Raw genomic sequence first — 21,823 nt, forward strand, 5'->3', positions numbered from 1 at the left:
GCTAAAGGCGGTCCAACCAAATATTAGAGTGTGTGACCTTTTTTTTTTTGGCCAGGCAGTGTATATGTGTCCTCAGTTTTATATTAATGAAGAGTATCCGCATTTCATAACCGAAATCCTTTGCTGTACCTGAGGCTACGTGAGCGTGGGCGCATGGACGTGGCCCTGCGGTGCTCGTCGGCGGAGATGCTCTCGGTGCAGAAGTGCTTGGACAGAAAGTGGAGTTCGTCTGCAGTGGGCTGGAAGGGCAGCTGGTGGAGCTTTTCTTGTGATGAACAGGAAGACTGGAAAATAAAAGATAAATAAATTAGAAACTCTAGTACCTTTTCTTAGCAGGTGAAAGGCACAGAAACTTACAGCACCTCCTTGTTTCTATACTCACTGTCCATTTTAGCAGCTCCACTTACCATATAGAAGCACTTTGTAGTTCTACAATTACTGACTGTAGTCTATATATTTCTCTACATACTTTTTAACCTGCTTTCACCCTGTTCTTCAATGGTCAGGACTTTCACAGGACCACTACAGAGCAGGTATTATTTGGGTGGTGCGTCATTCTCAGCACTGCAGTGACACTGACATGGTGGTGGTGTGTTAGTGTGTGTTGTGCTGGTATGAGTGGATCAGACACAGAAGCACTGATGGAGTTTTTAAATATCACACTGTCACTGCTGGACTGAGAATAGTCCACCAACCAAAAATATATCCAGCCAACAGCTCCCCATGGGCAGTGTCCTGTGACCACCACCATGTCAGTGTCACTGCAGTGCTGAGAATGATCCACCACCTAAATAATACCTGCTCTGTGGTGGTCCTATTGAAGAACACAATGAAAGGGTCCTAACAAAGCATGCAGAGAAACAGATGGACTACAGTCAGTAATTGTAGAACTACAAAGTGCTGATAAAATGGACAGTGAGTGTAGAAACAAGGTGGTTTTAATGTTATGGCTGATCGGTGTATATATAACATTAACGACAACTGTTTCATTGTTTTCTAAGCTGCATTTAAAAGCACATACAAATCCTGCTGACTGAATTGTTCACACTTCATTACTGTTCAGCAGTGTTTCCACACCATTTATTTAATCGTTATCTATGTCTCTCCTTACATGCATTAACTAAATGACAGCAGTCCCAGCTGTTTTATGGTAACATTAGGATCTCGGCACCATTTGGCCGGGATGCTGGCGCGAAAACATTTTTATTTTGGCAGTTTTATTCCCAGGTGGGTGTGTGCTAAAACGGTGTCAGTAAACACAGTCGCGGCCAGCAAGTGAACACTAAGTGGGAATGCTGGCATGTATTTGGTGACATGTTTACCACGAAACAAATCTGGGAGACGTCTGTCGCTCGCGGCGACCAGCAGCGGTACGATCACAGCCAGTTGTCTAGCTAGTTATGTGAGGGAAAGGTCACGGTGAGTGAGGGATAACAAACCCAAACATCACATCCACGTTTGTTTGCTAACCATCTTATTCTACAAAGACCATTGCCGGAAAAATTGGGACACACTGTAAAATGCAATAAGCTTGTACTGACCAACCTCTGTAAATATAAACAAATGTAGATTTTAGTGCCTGCAACACATTTCAATACTATCTGTAAATACAACCCCAAATCAGAAAAAGTTGGGACAGTATGGAAAATGCAAATAAAATAAAAACACAGAGTTTCTTACATTAACTTTGACTTTTATTTGATTGCAGACGGTTTGAACCTGAGATATTTCATGTTGTGTCTGCTCAACTTTATTTTATTTACTAATATACCTCCATTCCTGCATTTCAGGCCTGTAACACATTCCAAAAAAAGTTGGGACGGGGCAATTTAGGGCTAGTAATGACACTAAATAATGATGCGATTCCAAACAGGTGACATCAACAGGTGATTGTTATCATGGTTTGGTACAAAAGCAGCATCCAGGAAAGGCTGAGTCTTTGATGAGTAAAGATGATCAGATGATCTCCAGTTTGTCAACAAATGTGTGAGAAAATGATTGAAATGTTTAAAAACAATGAACCTCAAAGAAAGATTGGAAGGGATTTGCATATTTCTCCCTCTACAGTGCATAATATCATTAAACCATTCAAAGAATCAGGAGGAATTTCAGTGCGTAAAGGCTAAAGGTGCAAGCTTAAGCTGAACGCCCATGAGCTTCGAACCCTCAGACGGCACTGCATCAAGAACCGCCACTCAACAATAGCTGATATAGCCACATGGGTGAGGGATTACTTTGGCAAACCTTTGTCAAGCACTATAATACAGAGTTACATGCACAAATGCCACTTAAAACTTTACTGTGTAAATAAGTTTGTATCATGCCATAACCTAACAGTTTAGGTCTGTTAGGGCAAGCCGTTGCCTAGTGGTTAAGGTACTGGACTAGTAATCAGAAGGTCACTGGTTCAAGCCCCACCACTGCCAGGTTGCTGTTGTTGGGCCCTTGAGCAAGGCCCTTAACCCTAATTGCTTAGACTGTATACTGTAACTGTAATGTAAGTCACTTTGGATAAAGGCGTCTGCTAAATGCAGAAAAATATAAATGTTATTTATTACAGAGCACCTTTTATCAGCAATTTAAAAAAGAAAATCACTTAAATGACTTTCTGCACTTAATATGCACTTATAGACAGTACTGTACTGGAAAAAAATAGCCCAAAGGTGAAAAGGAATTTATATTAGATGATTAATTTATTTTAGTATAATTAATATCATGCACCTGTAAGCAAAGGGAGTGGCTGAAACACATGAACTTTTTTGCACATATAGTGTATTTAAACTGTATTGCAAAGGTGACTAACCGAGTATCACAGTCCTATTCCACTGTACATATTTGTATATGAAATGTGCTGCATGATTTTGTGTCCCAGTTGGCAATGGATGTGCTCTAATTAATCAAAACAACTAATTAGAAAGGTAGCCTACATTTTTACCAACACAGTGCCCTATAAAACGCTCTTTTAATCTGCTGTTAATAATGTTCACATAATGCTTACATGTAGAAGACACTTACGGAAATGGTTGAGCTGGGGGTGTTTGTTCCATACCCAGAAGAAGGAAGGGAAGCCAGGGACCATCGACGCCCATCGTTTCTACACGTAAACACAAGCATGTAACAGTTCACATCGTGCCAACAGAACCTGTGGATGTTAGTAATAAATATCAGTAAACAGCATCAGGTTTACAGCACTGGCAGTAAATGGAAAACCGGACTGATGGTAAACGATGCAGAATTAATCATAGAGTCTTAAAAAGGGTAAGCGTGAGAAAGAGCTGATTATACTGCAGTCCAGCCTCCAGGCCTGGTTTGTTTTCACTGAATGGCATTTGGCGGGCCACTTCCTGTGAACCGATTTGCCATCCGGCCTATTGTGAGGGTTAATAAATGCGAAGGATAAACACAAAACATGAACCAGCGGTCAGGAAACATGACCGTAGCAGTGAGTGACCAGCCTGAATGAAAAAGCAAAGAGGGAAACAAATATGACGTCCTTTGTTTTAATTACCTGTCTACTCTGTACGCAGTGCTGGATTATAAATGACAAAAAGAAAGAGAAAACAATATTTAAAGCAATTTCTAACCAAAATGTCCTTAATCGAGTAGGTTGAGCAACATTGAACCTTTACTACCCTTGATACCCCAATCAGCCATGACATTAAAAGCACCTCCTTGTTTCTACACTCACTGTCCATTTTATCAGCTCCACTTACCATATAGAAGCACTTTGTAGTTCTACAATTACTGACTGTAGTCCATCTGTTTCTCTGCATGCTTTGTTAGCCCCCTTTCATGCTGCTCTTCAGTGGTCAGGACTCTCCCAAGACCACTACAGAGTAGGTATTATTTAGGTGGTGGGTCATTCTCAACACTGCAGTGACACTGACATGGTGGTGGTGTGTTAGTGTGTGTTGTGCTGGTATGAATATATCCAGCCAACAGCGCCCTGTGGGCAGCGTCCTGTGAACACTGATGAAGGTCTAGAAGATGACCGACTCAAACAGCACCAATAGATGAGCGATCGTTTCTGACTTTACATCTACAAGGTGGACCAACTAGGTAGGAGTGTCTAATAGAGTGGACAGTGAGTGGACACGGTATTTAAAAACTCCATCAGCACTGCTGTGTCTGATCCACTCATACCAGCACAACACACACTAACACACCACCACCATGTTATTGTCACTGCAGTGCTGAGAATGATCCACCACCTAAATAATACCTGCTCTGTGGTGGTCCTGACCATTGAAGAACAGGGTAAAAGCATGCAGAGAAACAGATGGACTACAGTCAGTAATTGTAGAATTACAAAGTGCTTCTGTATGGTCAGTGGAGTTGATAAAATGGACAGTAAGTGTAGAAACAAGGAGGGGGTTTTAATGTTATGGCTGATCAGTGTATGTACTATATGGCAAAAAGTATGTAGACACTGCTCATAGTTATTGAATCTTATGAAAAGCATTCCCAATAGTTGTTAAAGATTGATCCATTAACGTCACTGATTTTTGTATGAGATTCAACAAGCTAATAGACAAGTGTCTACATACTTCTGGTGTAAACTCACTACACCAAACCTGGACAGTGAACATAAATATAAACGTATCACCTAGCAACCCCAGGTTTTCCACACAATCGTCTTAATACTGTGTATGTCCACTACATTAGAAAAAATGAGTTGTTTTTCTCTGCAGGATTACATGGATACTTTAGTAATCAAAACCACTAGTTATACAGTATGTAAACAGATGTTTCTTTCACCATTGGAATGGCAGCATAAAAAGAAAACTTTTCTTAAGTCCTTGAAAAGTCACTCATGGTAGAACGTTTCTCACATAAAAACACACTGTTATCTCACAAAACAACACAATACAAATAAAGCAGGCATAGCTAAGCATCACACATTTATTTACACTGAAGGACCATACATATAAATGTTTCTATTATAACTTCTAATATAAGGTGGTGATTTGATACATACAGTTGAATACAGTTAACATGGCTGTATGAATCGTGATCTGTAAACTCACTGCCATGAACAAATGCCTTTAAAATTCAGCAGTGCACTACAGTACACTATACATATATATACACAGTATATACACACACACACTAAAGCCTTGTACCTTCAATAAGCAGGACCTTATCTACACTACCAGTGCTTATCCCTGGAATAGATGGGTGACATTAGGTATGGCATTTATAAATGCCTGTGTGTCTACATTCCAGCATGCATGGCATGAGCATTGTAAAAGATTATACCACAACAGGAGAGCTTTATTTATTATTATTATCATTACCATTATTTTTATTATTATTATCATCATCATCATCATTATTATTATGGTTATTGTTAGCGTTATTAATATCATCATCATCGTCATCATCATCTTTATTATTATAATTATTATTATTATCAATAATACAAATTATTATTATGATTGCCATTATTTTTATTACCATAATAATAATAAAATTTTTTAATAATAATAAATGATATATTATTATTATTATTATTATTACCGTTATTTTTATTATTGTTATTATCATTATCATCATCATTATTATTACTATTATGGTTATTATTACCGTTATTATTATTATTCGTATTATCATCATCAATTATCAATTAATATATATATATATATATATATATATATATATATATATATATATATATATATATATATATATATATTTATATAATATAATATATTATAATAATAATAAATGATATATTACTGTTATTATTATTATCATTGTCATCATCATCATCAATCATTATTATTATTATTATTATTGTTATTATTATTATTATTATAATTATGGTTATTATTACCATTATTATTAATACCATTATTTTTACCATTATTTTACAGAATTTTTACTATTATTATTATTATAATTACCACCATTATTTTTTATATTATCATTATCATCATCATCATCTAAATTATTAGTATTATTATTATGTATTATTGTCATTATTATTATTATTATCATCATCATCATCATCATCATCATCATCATCATCATCATCATCAACATCATCTAAATTATTACTACTATTATACATTTTTGTTACCATTATTATTATGATTATTATTATTGCTACCATTGTTGTTATTATTATTATTAATAATTATTATAATTATTGCCATTGTCTTAGTAATTTACACAAATCTAGACTGTTACCAACTGTTGTAGATGTACACTTAGCTAATCTGGTAGAAATAAAAAGTAGGTTAATGGTAAGTGCAGGTGGAGAATTGCATTTGTTACCTGCGAGCAAAAGAAAAGTGAGCAGAGGCACTGGGGGAGAAGTTTCTGGGGCTGTCCTGGGGACTGGTTCCTAAAACAAAAAAAAGACATGGACAGTCAATAGACAATCAAATAAAATATTCAGCATCGAATGTGATGCACAGCAGCTTAGCTTGATGTCCTAGTAGTGAGTTGATAGTTGTTGTTTCTTATTTAATCAGTTGGCTTGTAAGAGGTTAAACGATTTAGTAATCTTACAGGCAGATTAGAATTAATAAAAATAACTTCACCCACACGCACAAAGTTATGTATAACTTTGCCCCAAACTAGAAATTCTTTTTTTTAATTTTTGTTAACCAATTTAAATCAAAGTACAGTGGTACCTTGTAACTTAACGTCCCCTAAACTCAAAATCTTTGAAACTCAACACCCTTCGTCAAGAAATTTGTACCCTTAAACTCAGCGTTTCCCTTAAACCCAACGTGTGTGTGACTGCTGCTTTGTTCAGCGCTCGGCTTGAGCGGTGCGGTAAAACGTCATCAAAGTGCGAATATGAGACGAATCTGCATTTGTGTGGAATCCAGTCTGAAAGCTCCACATGTATCTGTGTTTAGCTGGATTTTCCTCACTGTTTCACTTTTAAACTTGTGTTACAGTTTGGGGTTCTGAGAAACTGTGAGAATCAGCTTTTCAGAGAGTCTAAAACGCTTATCTTAAAAAAAAAAAAAATGTATTAAAGAACAACATAGGAACCTCTCTTAATTATTACTGCTCATAAGTTCTCTCCACTAATTAAGAAACATAAGAAGACAATAAAGAAGTAAAGGTAAAGTGCAGGTTTTATTGTATTTTTTTATTGATATTTCATTTGTATTTCAATGTTTTTTTATACAAGTATATGCCAGTCCACGGGACCATGGAACGCATTAACAGGTTTTCCATACATTCTTATGGGAAAAATACATTAAATTTCAACGCCTTTCAACACCACTCCCAAAACCAATTGACGCTGAGTTTCAAGGTACCATTGTATGTCCTTATAGTAATAAAATCAGTTTGGAAGTAGAGATGCACCGGTTGCAATTTTTTTTTGGCCATTTCTAATTTCCTTTTTTTTTTTTATTAACATGTGACTGGCCAATTCCAACTTGAATTAAGAATTATAAATGACAGCATACAGAAACATTTTCGTTCAACTTCTCTTAATAAAAACGTCTAATTTCTCAACATGTATGTCGTTGTCAACATACAAGTCTAATGAGGTCACTTGAAGATGAATGGCAATTATTTTCTTCACAAACAGAAGCATTACTGCTTTGTCACCAGGTTTATTTCTTATCTCGTTTACAACATGTCCAGCTAAGCTTAACAAGCGCTCAGGTGATGTGCAAATTTCTAAAGCCTGTATCCTGGACTACAAAGAATGGTTGGTAATCTAGTGCTATGAATTCCATGATATTTCTTGGTATGGCTTTCATCTTTTTGTTCCCAAAGAAAGAGAGCAAGAAATGTCAGCCTGTGTCTGGCTCTGTGCTCTTGCATGTTCAGCTGAGTGATGATGTTTTAAATGTCTTATTACATTTGTTGATCTGAATGTTTTTGGAGTTGCTGCTCAGCATGTTGTCTTCTTTACTCACTGTGCAGAACTTCCTGCCAAAGACATGGTGTGTGTGTGTGTGTGTGTGTGTGTGTGTGTGTGTGTGTGTACACAAGTGTAAATGTAACTGACATTTACGGTCGGTTATATAAGACAGCTGGTCACCAGTTATGTCCGATCACGCAGAAAAATGACATATTCCGGTCCCCGGCTGAACTATTAGTGCAGCTCTATTGGGAAGTCACCTTTGGAATGTCCTGGGACAGTTTTTAGAGTCATATAAGAATGGACAGCTATCAGTTAAAATGATGAAAGACCAACAGCACAACTTTAAGCCATTACAGAATTAAACTATATTATTTAGTTTAGCTTTAGCTTGTTTTGGCTAATGCACATGATTGAAATCCAAATTGTTTGTATGAAAGTGATTTTAAACTTAAGCCTAACACCAAACTGTCTTCTAATGACTACACTCATGCACTACAACACAATGGCTTTAAATGCATATGTAGTGCACTGGGTTGCTAACAAACAACCAAAAAATAAGATTGATTCTTGAATATTTCTTGATACACCGATCAGCCATCTACACTCACTGTCCATTTAATCAGCTCCACTTACCATATAGAAGCACTATGTAGTTCTACAATTACTGACTGTAGTCCATCTGTTTCTCTGCATGCTTTGTTTCCTGCTTTTCATGCTGTTCTTCAATGGTCAGGACTCTCCCAAGACCACTACAGAGCAGGTATTATTTAGGTGGTGGATCATTCTCAGCACTGCACTGACACTGACATGGTGGTGGTGTGTTCGTGTGTGTTGTGCTGGTATGAGTGGATGAGACACAGCAGCGCTGCTGGAGTTTTTAAACACCTCACTGTCCCTGCTGGACTGACAATAGTCCACCAACCAAAAATCTCCAGCCAACAGCGCCCCATGGGCAGCGTCCTGTTACCACTGATGAAGGTCTAGAAGATGACCAACTCAAACAGCAGCAACAGATGAGCGATCGTCTCTGACTTTACATCTACAAGGTGGGCCAACTAGGTAGGAGTGTCTAACAGAGTGGACAGTGAGTGGACACGGTACCTAAAAACTCCAGCAGCGCTGCTGTGTCTGATCCACTCATACCAGCACAACACACACTAACACACCACCACCATGTCAGTGTCACTGCAGTGCTGAGAATGATCCACCACCTAAATAATACCTGCTCTGTAGTGGTCCTGACCATTGAAGAACAGCATGAAAGGGGCTAAAAAAAGTATGTAGAGAAACAGATGGACTACAGTCAGTAATTGCAGAACTATATCGTAAGTGGAGCTGATAAAATGGACAGTGAGTGTAGAAACAAGAAGGTGGTTTTAATGTTATGGCTGATCGTGTATACAGTGTATCACAAAAGTGAGTACACCCCTCACATTTCTGCAAATATTTCATTATATCTTTTCATGGGACAACACTATAGAAATAAAACTTGGATATAACTTAGAGTAGTCAGTGTACAGCTTGTATAGCAGTGTAGATTTACTGTCTTCTGAAAATAACTCAACACACAGCCATTAATGTCTAAATGGCTGGCAACATAAGTGAGTACACCCCACAGTCAACATGTCCAAATTGTGCCCAAAGTGTCAATATTTTGTGTGACCACCATTATTATCCAGCACTGCCTTAACCCTCCTGGGCATGGAATTCACCAGAGCTGCACAGGTTGCTACTGGAATCCTCTTCCACTCCTCCATGATGACATCACGGAGCTGGTGGATGTTAGACACCTTGAACTCCTCCACCTTCCACTTGAGGATGCGCCACAGGTGCTCAATTGGGTTTAGTCCATCACCTTTACCTTCAGCTTCCTCAGCAAGGCAGTTGTCATCTTGGAGGTTGTGTTTGGGGTCGTTATCCTGTTGGAAAACTGCCATGAGGCCCAGTTTTCGAAGGGAGGGGATCATGCTCTGTTTCAGAATGTCACAGTACATGTTGGAATTCATGTTTCCCTCAATGAACTGCAGCTCCCCAGTGCCAGCAACACTCATGCAGCCCAAGACCATGATGCTACCACCACCATGCTTGACTGTAGGCAAGATACAGTTGTCTTGGTACTTCTCACCAGGGTGCCGCCACACATGCTGGACACCATCTGAGCCAAACAAGTTTATCTTGGTCTCGTCAGACCACAGGGCATTCCAGTAATCCATGTTCTTGGACTGCTTGTCTTCAGCAAACTGTTTGCGGGCTTTCTTGTGCGTCAGCTTCCTTCTGGGATGACGACCATGCAGATCGAGTTGATGCAGTGTGCGGCGTATGGTCTGAGCACTGACAGGCTGACCTCCCACGTCTTCAACCTCTGCAGCAATGCTGGCAGCACTCATGTGTCTATTTTTTAAAGCCAACCTCTGGATATGACGCCGAACACGTGGACTCAACTTCTTTGGTCGACCCTGGCGAAGCCTGTTCCGAGTGGAACCTGTCCTGGAAAACCGCTGTATGACCTTGGCCACCATGCTGTAGCTCAGTTTCAGGGTGTTAGCAATCTTCTTATAGCCCAGGCCATCTTTGTGGAGAGCAACAATTCTATTTCTCACATCCTCAGAGAGTTCTTTGCCATGAGGTGCCATGTTGAATATCCAGTGGCCAGTATGAGAGAATTGTACCCAAAACACCAAATTTAACAGCCCTGCTCCCCATTTACACCTGGGACCTTGACACATGACACCAGGGAGGGACAACGACACATTTGGGCACAATTTGGACATGTTCACTGTGGGGTGTACTCACTTATGTTGCCAGCTATTTAGACATTAATGGCTGTGTGTTGAGTTATTTTCAGAAGACAGTAAATCTACACTGCTATACAAGTTGTACACTGACTACTCTAAGTTATATCCAAGTTTCATGTCTATAGTGTTGTCCCATGAAAAGATATACTTAAATATCTGCAGAAATGTGAGGGGTGTACTCACTTTTGTGATACACTGTATATAAGAAATCACTTTTACCTTGCCAGTCTATGACAAAATCATGTGCACTTTCATTTATAAACACTTTTGTTTACTACCCCATCACTACAGATTGATAGAGCACTAAAACCTTTCTGAAGTTTGCAAAGCACTTCTGGTGAAACACAAACCAGGCTAAATCCCAATGCCGTAACTAGGGAGGCTAGTAAGTACACAGATAAAGGAAGGACACACTCTAAGAAAGATGCGATTGAACCTGAGCAATAAAAAGATGAAATAAATGGATAAAAGCTGAAAGCCTTCAATAAATCCAATGCACGAGCTTAGATTTCTTTCACAAGTTAAAGCTGTTCGACCTTCAAGTTTGTGCCTTGAAGGCTGAAGCATCTACAAAAACCCCCCTTCCTTTCTTCACGTGAACAACATTCACTGATCAACACAGCTCAGAGAGAGAGAGAGGAGAGAGAGAAAGAATATTTATGATCTTTTCCCTACCAATACAGAGAGCCTTTTTTCAAAATAAATAACTGTATACATCAGTGCCAAAACTGAAAGAGTCTGAGTAACGTGATATAGGTTTTTTTAGCATCCCCCCCCAGTTTTCCTCCCAATCACTCTGGCCGAGGAGAGCCGTCACTAACACACTGCATCTTTTCACCTGCATGAGGTGAGTTCATATATGGATCAGCACTGTGTACAGAGAGACACACCCTGATCCTCATTATCCCTCGTCTCTGTGCAGGCGCCATCAATCAGCCAGCAGAGGTCATAATTGCATCAGTTATGAGGAATCCCCTCTGGCACCCTCCCTGAACAACAAGCCAATCGTTGTTCATGTAGGCGCCCAGCCTGCTGGTAGCAGAGCTGAGATTCAAACCAACGAATCTGAGATGTCAGCTCTGGTGGGTTAGTGTGTTTAACCATTGCGCCACATCCAGTCAGGACAAATATTAGGATAGTGAAACTGGAACATGATGGACAAATTTTTTATTCACACGTGCCATTTTTCCAAGAACCACTGTTCGTCATTTTTAGAGCTTTGTAGAATTTTAGAGTTACCTAGTATCCAGATCTACAATATGGAAAATAAATAAATAAATAAACAAGGCTAGAAAATCACCTTTTCCCTATTTAACCATAAACATAGGCAAACAGATTTCACTCCACTCCAATAAAACTTGGTTCTGTGGTTAGTTGATAAAAAAATAGAGCTTTTGGTATCAAATAGTCAAAAGAAGAGAATGCGTTTATAAGTCATATGTACTTATACAGGTGTACAGTATAATGAAATTCTTTCTTCACATATTTCAGCTTATTTGGTAGCTGGGGTCAGAGTGCAGGATCAGCCATTGTATGTGAGTCGAGGAGGTTAAGGGCCTTGCTCAAGAGCCCAACAGTGGCTGCATGACAGAGCTGAGATTCAAACTCTCAACCTTTCAATTGATAGCCCAAAGCTCTAATTAACAGGCTACCAAAAACACAGTGTTCTTTACATTAACTTTGACTTTTATTTGACTGCAGACAGAATGAACCTGAGATATGTCATGTTTTGTCTGGTCAACTTCATTTCATTTATTAATAAACATCCATTTCTGTATTTCAGGCCTGAAACACATTCCAAAAAAAGTTGGGACAGTAAAGCATTCACCACACTTAAAAGACGTTATTATGCACTGTAGAGGGAGAAATATGCAAATCCATTCCAATCTTACTTTGAGGTTCATTGTTTTTAAACATTTCAATCATTTTCTCACACATTTGTTGATAAACTGGAGATCCTCGGATCATCTTTGCTCATCAAAGACTCAGCCTTTCCTGGATGCTGCTTTTGTACCAAACCATGATTACAATCACCTGTTTGGAATTACATCATAATGTAGATTTTTCACCTCATTACTAGCCCTAAATTACCCCCGTCCCAACTTTTTTTGGAATGTGTTGCAGGCCTGAAATGCAGGAATGAAGGTATACTAACAAATGAAATGAAGTTGAGCAGATAAAACATGAAATATCTCAGGTTCAAACTGTCTGCAATCAAATAAAAGTCAATGTAAATGTAATAATGTTTTTATTTTATTTGCATTTTCCATACTGTCCCAACTTTTTGGGGTTGTAAAAAGAAAGCTGGTTAAACTCACACACTCTCACTGTCTTACCCGCTTATCTAATTAGGGTTGTGTGTGTGTGTGGGGGGGGGGCACACAGCGCAAGGCACACAGTTACACCCTGGACGGGGCGCCAGTCCATCGCAGGGCAGACACACACACACACACATTCACCTATAGGGCAATTCAGTGTCTCCAATTAATCTGACTGCATGTTTTTGGACTGTGGGAGGAAACCCATGCAGACACGGGGAGAACAAGCAAACTCCGCACAGAAAGGACCCGGACCGCCCCGCCTGGGGATCAAACCCAGGACCTTCTTGCTGCGAGGCGACAGTGCTACCAACCAGACCACCGTGCCGCCCAGCTGGTTAAAAAAAATCCTGATTCCTACTTATGAGTACTGTAAAAGATTCGCAACCATCTTCTTACGAGAACCCAGGCAACCTTGTGAGGACACACTGCATCATGGACTCCATACAGTACCAGAAAATTGAAACAGCAAGAGTGGGTCGTGGTTGGATCTTCCAGCAGCACAATAATCATGAACATATTCAATCCAGTTCAGATTTACACAGGATTTTACAAATCCCCATAATAAAGCTTTTGACATGGCTGTCCCAATTCTGAAATCTAATCCTCATTGAAACCCTGTGGGGGAGCTAAATAAAGAAAACCTGCAAGACAGAACCTTAGACTGTAAGATCTGGAGAGATATTAAGAAGGCTCTTAAATCATAGTTTGTATTTTCAAGTCTCCTCGGTTATAAGCAAAGACGCAATGCTGTCATGTTGAGTAAAGGATGTTGTACAAAATATTATATCGGTGGTTGTTAATTGTATACAAAGAAAAAATATGTAATTGCTTGGTTAGAAGAAAGAAAATACATTACATTTATTTAAAGGTTTGGCTGGGCTGGACGGCTATATAAACAACGTTTGGCTGTCGTTCATCCAGGTAGGGAGCCGGATAGGGACCTCATAAATGATGCAATTATGACCTCTGCTGGCTGATTGATGCCGTTTGCACGGAGTCGAAGGATAATGTGGATCAGGGTGTGGCTCTCCGTGCACAAGGCTGATCCGCATATGAACTCGCCTCGTGCAGGTAAAAAGATGCAGTCGAAACTGCTCACATGTCAAAGGGCGGGTGTGTCAGTTCGCTCTTCACTATCGGAGCAGAGGTCAGCACCAGTAGAGAGGAAGCATAACGCAATTGGGTAAAAATTGGATGCTCATATTAAACATTAAACACATTTTTACGAACATCTTACCTGTCTGAAGGCTTTTAGATAGTTGTGATCCGTGATATAGTTACAACATTAAAACAATATATCAGTAACAAATATATAATGCTCTGGGACAAACCTTATTTTTTCACAAACCTCCCAATAACATTAAGAGCAATATTTTTACTTTCCCCCAAACAAAAAAATGTGCACCAGGTAATGTAAACCAAAAAAATCAAGGTACCTTTATGTTGTTGTCAACATGCAGGCTTAATGCAGCTAAACATGATCTCAGGTGATTTTCTCAGTGCAAATTTCTAAATCCTGTATCCTTGACTACTGAAAATGAATTCCATGATTTTTTATGTTATGACTTTCGTCTTTTCATTTGCAAAGAAAGACAGAAGAGAACGCTGGTCTGTGCCTGGCTCTGTGTTCTTAGTAGCTTTTTTTTTTTTTTTTACATGTTTTTCCCAATTTTCCTCCCAATCTAGTCGTATCCAATTACCCGATTGCATTATGGCTCCTCTCTCTGATGGTAGAGAGATTATGGTACATCACCCTGGTTGAGGACAGCTGAGACTGACACACAACCCCTCCATGTGCAGTAGCCGACTGCAACGTTTCACCTGCACGAGGCGAGTTCATTTGCGGATCAATGTTGTGTACGAAGCCGCTCAGGTGGCGCAGCGGTAAAGTACGCTAGCGCACCAGAGTTGGGTCTCTAGATAAATCGTATCGAAACTCAGCTCTGCCTTTCCGACTGGGTCGGGCGGCAGTATGAACAACGTTTGGCTGTTGTTCACGGGCTTAGGGGTAGAAGTCGGAGCATAGGTCCTCATAACTGGTACGACTGCGGCCCCTGCTGGTTGACTGACGGCGCCTGCACAGGGCTGAGGAATAACATTGAGGGGGGTGTGACCCTCCGTGCGCGGTGTCTCTCGGTGTATGAACTCGGCTCGTGCAGGTGAAAAATGCAGGCTGTACTGATTGCGTGCCGGAGGGGGCGTAATGTCAGTTGAGTGGCGTCCTCAGTCGGCGGCAAAGGGGTCGAATCAGTATAGAGGACACAATCAGGGTAATTGGACACAATTAGAATAGGGATAAAAATTGGGGGGGAAAAGTGGGAAAAAATAACACATAAAATGTGTACGAAGAGCAACACCCTGATCCCATTATCCCCCATCTCTGTGCAGGCTCTATCATCAGCCATCAGAGGTCATAATTGCATCAGTTAAGATTGAACAACAGCCAATCATTGTTCGTGTAGGCGCCGGCGAGTTTAAAATGTCAGCTCTGGTGTGCTAGGGTGTTTACCGCTGTGCCACCTAAGGGCCTAGCTTTAGCTTTAATGTCTTTGCCCATGTCATCCTAGTCAAATTCTTCATATTTGGCAAAGTCATGCTGTTTTAAATGTCTTATTAAGTATAGTTGCTCTTCCGTGGCTTACTTTTACTATGCCAGATTTTAAAAAATCTGTTACAAATCTATCACGCTCTTTGAAATCAAGTTGGCATCAATATGGCAAGAGGAATAGATATTCTTACTTAACACTAAATTACAATATCAAATTCACAGCGTGTTATGTAAAGAAAATATACATTATATGGCGAAAAGAATGTGGACTTATGATATGAGCTTGTTGAACATTCCATCTTGAAAACATGAGCATTAATAACACAATTGTGGCTATAAAAAGCATTTACTCTTTTAGAAAGGAATTTAATTAAATGCATTTATTTGTTTTATATTTATTTTATGTATTGTATTATATTTATATTAAATTCTTTTCTCACATATCCCAGCTTGTTTGTAAGCAAGGGCCAGCCATTGTATGGTGCCCCTGGAGCCAAGAGGGTTAAGGGCCTTGCTCAAGGGCCCAACAGTGGCAGGACAGGTAGTTACACATTATACAAGAATCATCAGTTCAGGTTCATCAGTCCAGGTCACATCACTTGCATGTCTTTGGACTGTGGGAGGAAACCGGAGCTCCCAAAGGAAACCCACACAGACACGAGAAGAACATGCAAACTCCACACAAAAAGGACCCGGACCACTCCACCTGGGAATCGAACCCAGGACCTTCTTGCTGTGAGGTGACAGTGCTACCCACTGAACCGGTATGGCAGAAATAAGCTTTTTATAAAGGCTTCTTAAAAATGTGTAGGAATTTGTCTCCATTCAGTAAAAGCAGGCACTGATGTTGGACCGGAAAGCCTGGCTGATATTTCTTTATAACAGTTCATGCTCAAGGAGGTAAAGATCAGGGCTCTGTGTGGGCCACTGGAGTTTGTCCAAACTGATGTTAAACTTGTGAAACTGTTTTTCTGGACCTCAGTTTATGCACATGGTGAGGAGTCACAAGCCTTCCCTAAACCACCACCACAACACTGACATCATATCATAAATAAGCTACACAGACAAATACACAAAGATTTGTTACCTGTATGTGATGAAAAGGGGGAGTGTGGTCGTGGAAGGGCGGAGGACTGTCCACTTCCTATCAGGCTCTTTCTGTTGCCTGTCCTACAGCTATAGGAAAAAAAAACAGCAAAGCTGTGACATGTATATTTGACAGCAAAGAGAAATATAAAAGCATAAAAATAAAGGTCATCACTGTACATACTGTTTATTAATGTGAAATAATAAATGGACTGTTTTAGAAACACATAGGGAAACCACACACTATTTAAAAAAATATAATAAACAAAAAAATATCTACAAATAATCATGAAAATATGAAACAGATTTGTATCACTTAGCCACCCCATAATAACCAGTGTCATATAACACCTGACTAATTCTATATTTTATAAGCATGGTACAGAGAAACTGGGCTTTTATGGTTTTGCTTTTATCCATCTTGCCATTGTTGAATCTGGGAGCTTGATTGGGATTTTGACCTGGAACTCAATAAAGCTGTTTTGAAACAATGCCTATTTTAAAAAACACACACAAACACACACACACACACACACACACACACACACCTACACCTTGCTCAAGGGCCCAACAGTGGCAGCATGGCAGTAATAGGGCTTGAACCAGCAGACTTTTGATTATTAGTCCAGTACCTTAACTGCTAGGCTACAACTGACCTACAAACATATATATATATATATATTAGGGCTGTCACACGATTAAAAATTTTAATCGAGATTAATCGCGGTTAAAGAACAAAATTAATCGAGATTAATCTCGATTAAATTTTTTAATCGTGTGACAGCCCTAAATATATATATATATATATATATTCATCTCAATTAATCGCAAACTAATAATTAAGCAAAATTTGAACAGTTATGCACATTGTTATTGCGAGAACGTGTTTACCAATAAAACATTCATAAAATATGATAGAATTATTAAATCTAAATTCATTGTAGAAAGCACATTATCTGACAAAAATGAGGATCTTTTCCTGTTCATGACCATGACACTGAAAACAGGTGCACCAATTATAATGTTTTGATCTAATATAAGACTTCAATAAAGCATCAAAACACAGATATGATTATTTCATAGATCTATTAAGAAAACCCTTTAATACTGTGTTTGTGCAGAAAGAATACTGGGAAATACTGTTCTTAATTACCATTTAAACATCAATAAATACCTGAAACAGTCAAGTTAGCAAACATTATCTATAAGTAATTGACTGTAGCTATATAAAAAAAGTGTTAATTAAAACAGTCCATGTAAACGCTTAGTCCATATAAATATCAGATACGAATGTGTTTTTAGAAAACTACAAACATCACAAATATAAATCATGTTTATAACCATGTGATAGAATAACCTGAATAAACTGTAGAGATGAAACATCACACAGAGTTTCACTTTTTACCGGAGGGGGAGGAGGCGGAGCTACGCGGTTCTGATGGACAGCTCTAGCAGCCAATGGAAATACTCGTTACAAAGCTTGCGAGGTTTCATTCATCTTTTCATCAACACGTAAAAAAAGTGAAAACCGCTAAAAGTAGTTTATCATCGGACAGTTCATGCGCTTTACATCCTAATTCATCTGAAATACAGATAATTACCACAGAGACACACATGTATATGCCAAATAAAGATAGTTAGATTTTTTTAATCGCGATAAAAATTTTAACGCGTTAATCGACAGCCCTGATATATATATATATATATATATACAGTGTATCACAAAAGTGAGTACACCCCTCACATTTCTGCATATATTTAAGTATATCTTTTCATGGGACAACACTGACAAAATGACACTTTGACACAATGAAAAGTAGTCTGTGTGCAGCTTATATAACAGTGTAAATTTATTCTTCCCTCAAAATAACTCAATATACAGCCATTAATGTCTAAACCACCGGCAACAAAAGTGAGTACACCCCTAAGAGACTACACCCCTAAATGTCCAAATTGAGCACTGCTTGTCATTTTCCCTCCAAAACGTCATGTGATTTGTTAGTGTTACTAGGTCTCAGGTGTGCATAGGGGGCAGGTGTGTTCAATTTAGTAGTACAGCTCTCACACTCTCTCATACTGGTCACTGAAAGTTCCAACATGGCACCTCATGGCAAAGAACTCTCTGAGGATCTTAAAAGACGAATTGTTGCGCTACATGAAGATGGCCAAGGATACAAGAAGATTGCCAACACCCTGAAACTGAGCTGCAGCACAGTGGCCAAGATCATCCAGCGTTTTAAAAGAGCAGGGTCCACTCAGAACAGACCTCGCGTTGGTCGTCCAAAGAAGCTGAGTGCACGTGCTCAGCGTCACATCCAACTGCTGTCTTTGAAAGATAGGCGCAGGAGTGCTGTCAGCATTGCTGCAGAGATTGAAAAGGTGGGGGGTCAGCCTTTCAGTGCTCAGACCATACGCCGCACACTACATCAAATTGGTCTGCATGGCTGTCACCCCAGAAGGAAGCCTCTTCTGAAGTCTCTACACAAGAAAGCCCGCAAACAGTTTGCTGAAGACATGTCAACAAAGGACATGGATTACTGGAACCATGTCCTATGGTCTGATGAGACCAAGATTAATTTGTTTGGTACAGATGGTCTCAAGCATGTGTGGCGGCAATCAGGTGAGGAGTACAAAGATAAGTGTGTCATGCCTACAGTCAAGCATGGTGGTGGGAATGCCATGGTCTGGGGCTGCATGAGTGCAGCAGGTGTTGGGGAGTTACATTTCATTGAGGGACACATGAACTCCAATATGTACTGTGAAATACTGAAGCAGAGCATGATCCCCTCCCTCCGAAAACTGGGTCGCAGGGCAGTGTTCCAGCATGATAATGACCCCAAACTGTATATATATACAGTGTATCACAAAAGTGAGTACACCCCTCACATTTCTGCAGATATTTAAGTATATCTTTTCATGGGACAACACTGACAAAATGACACTTTGACACAATGAAAAGTACTCTGTGTGCAGCTTATATAACAGTGTAAATTTATTCTTCCCTCAAAATAACTCAATATACAGCCATTAATGTCTAAACCACCGGCAACAAAAGTGAGTACACCCCTTAGTGAAAGTTCCTGAAGTGTCAATATTTTGTGTGGCCACCATTATTTCCCAGAACTGCCTTAACTCTCCTGGGCATGGAGTTTACCAGAGCTTCACAGGTTGCCACTGGAATGCTTTTCCACTCCTCCATGACGACATCACGGAGCTGGTGGATATTCGAGACTTTGCGCTCCTCCACCTTCCGCTTGAGGATGCCCCAAAGATGTTCTATTGGGTTTAGGTCTGGAGACATGCTTGGCCAGTCCATCACCTTTACCCTCAGCCTCTTCAATAAAGCAGTGGTTGTCTTAGAGGTGTGTTTGGGGTCATTATCATGCTGGAACACTGCCCTGCGACCCAGATTCCAGAGGGAGGGGATCATGCTCTGCTTCAGTATTTCACAGTACATATTGGAGTTCATGTGTCCCTCAATGAAATGTAACTCCCCAACACCTGCTGCACTCATGCAGCCCCAGACCATGGCATTCCCACCACCATGCTTGACTGTAGGCATGACACACTTATCTTTGTACTCCTCACCTGATTGCCGCCACACATGCTTGAGACCATCTGAACCAAACAAATTAATCTTGGTCTCATCAGACCATAGGACATGGTTCCAGTAATCCATGTCCTTTGTTGACATGTCTTCAGCAAACTGTTTGCGGGCTTTCTTGTGTAGAGACTTCAGAAGAGGCTTCCTTCTGGGGTGACAGCCATGCAGACCAATTTGATGTAGTGTGCGGCGTATGGTCTGAGCACTGACAGGCTGACCCCCCACCTTTTCAATCTCTGCAGCAATGCTGACAGCACTCCTGCGCCTATCTTTCAAAGACAGCAGTTGGATGTGACGCTGAGCACGTGCACTCAGCTTCTTTGGACGAATAATGCGAGGTCTGTTCTGAGTGGACCCTGCTCTTTTAAAACGCTGGATGATCTTGGCCACTGTGCTGCAGCTCAGTTTCAGGGTGTTGGCAATCTTCTTGTAGCCTTGGCCATCTTCATGTAGCGCAACAATTCGTCTTTTAAGATCCTCAGAGAGTTCTTTGCCATGAGGTGCCATGTTGGAACTTTCAGTGACCAGTATGAGAGAGTGTGAGAGCTGTACTACTAAATTGAACACACCTGCTCCCTATGCACACCTGAGACCTAGTAACACTAACAAATCACATGACATTTTGGAAGGAAAATGACAAGCAGTGCTCAATTTGGACATTTAGGGGTGTAGTCTCTTAGGGGTGTACTCACTTTTGTTGCCAGTGGTTTAGACATTAATGGCTGTATATTGAGTTATTTTGAGGGAAGAATAAATTTACACTGTTATATAAGCTGCACACAGAGTACTTTTCATTGTGTCAAAGTGTCATTTTGTCAGTGTTGTCCCATGAAAAGATATACTTAAATATCTGCAGAAATGTGAGGGGTGTACTCACTTTTGTGATACACTGTATATATATAATTATTAGGGCTGTCAAACGATTAAAAATTTTAATCGCGATTAATCTCAGAATTTCATATAGTTAATCGCGATTAATCGCATTAAATAAAATCTGTGTAAATGTTATAGAAAACAAGGTTTTTTAAGTGAAATGTGAAAAGTGGACGTTTCTACACGAAGTGACTGTGTTTTGACCCTTTTGGGGCTTCCATAGTTCATGGACTAGCGTGCTTGACTCCGGTATTCAGTGCCGTAACAGATTAAGTTAATAAAGTGTTTTGCTCCCGACAACTTGTGAATATACCGTGTATTTATTTCTTTATTATGCAAGTGCATCCCTACGACGCTCAGTTATATTATTTTAACAAACCGCAAATGAATAACGGTGGCAAGTCCGACATTAAAACGTTTGTTCTACCAGTCAAGTCTCAACATGAACTAGAATTTGCGTTAACGGCACTATTTTTTTAAATCACGTTAAATTGAGATTGCGTTAATGCGTTATTATCGCGTTAACTTCGACAGCCCTAATAATTATATATGGCTTCCCATCTCTGTTAGGATTGAATACAAGGTCTGCCTCCTTACTCACCAGTGTATTTATGGATATGCTTTGAGCACACATAACACCCTTTAGAAAATGAATGAATTATGTATTAGATTAATCGATTAATAAAATAAAAAATAAAAAACCCTTGTTAGATTAATCGACAAATAAATAATCGCTAGGTGCAGCCCTACTCA

General features: G+C 39.6%; 1 protein-coding gene across 6 annotated transcripts in view; it reads right to left on the bottom strand.

Moving 5' to 3' along the window:
• Positions 1 to 21,823, bottom strand: part of mast4 (microtubule associated serine/threonine kinase family member 4) — a 123,234-nt gene that overhangs the window by 32,308 nt on the left and 69,103 nt on the right. For 4 of the 6 annotated variants that reach the window (XM_062988874.1, XM_062988871.1, XM_062988873.1 and 1 more), the window contains 5 exons: positions 16,595 to 16,683; positions 6,280 to 6,349; positions 3,509 to 3,529; positions 3,016 to 3,094; positions 130 to 284 (listed from right to left, as the gene is read on the bottom strand). In XM_062988874.1, coding sequence (XP_062844944.1) covers positions 130 to 284; positions 3,016 to 3,094; positions 3,509 to 3,529; positions 6,280 to 6,349; positions 16,595 to 16,683 — 414 coding nt within the window. The remainder of the gene's footprint in view (positions 1 to 129; positions 285 to 3,015; positions 3,095 to 3,508; positions 3,530 to 6,279; positions 6,350 to 16,594; positions 16,684 to 21,823) is intronic. The other 2 variants (XM_062988875.1, XM_062988872.1) reach the window with 1 other exon arrangement.

The sequence above is a fragment of the Trichomycterus rosablanca genome, chromosome 26 (assembly GCF_030014385.1).
Source record: "Trichomycterus rosablanca isolate fTriRos1 chromosome 26, fTriRos1.hap1, whole genome shotgun sequence".
NCBI classification, from domain to species: Eukaryota; Metazoa; Chordata; class Actinopteri; order Siluriformes; family Trichomycteridae; genus Trichomycterus; species Trichomycterus rosablanca.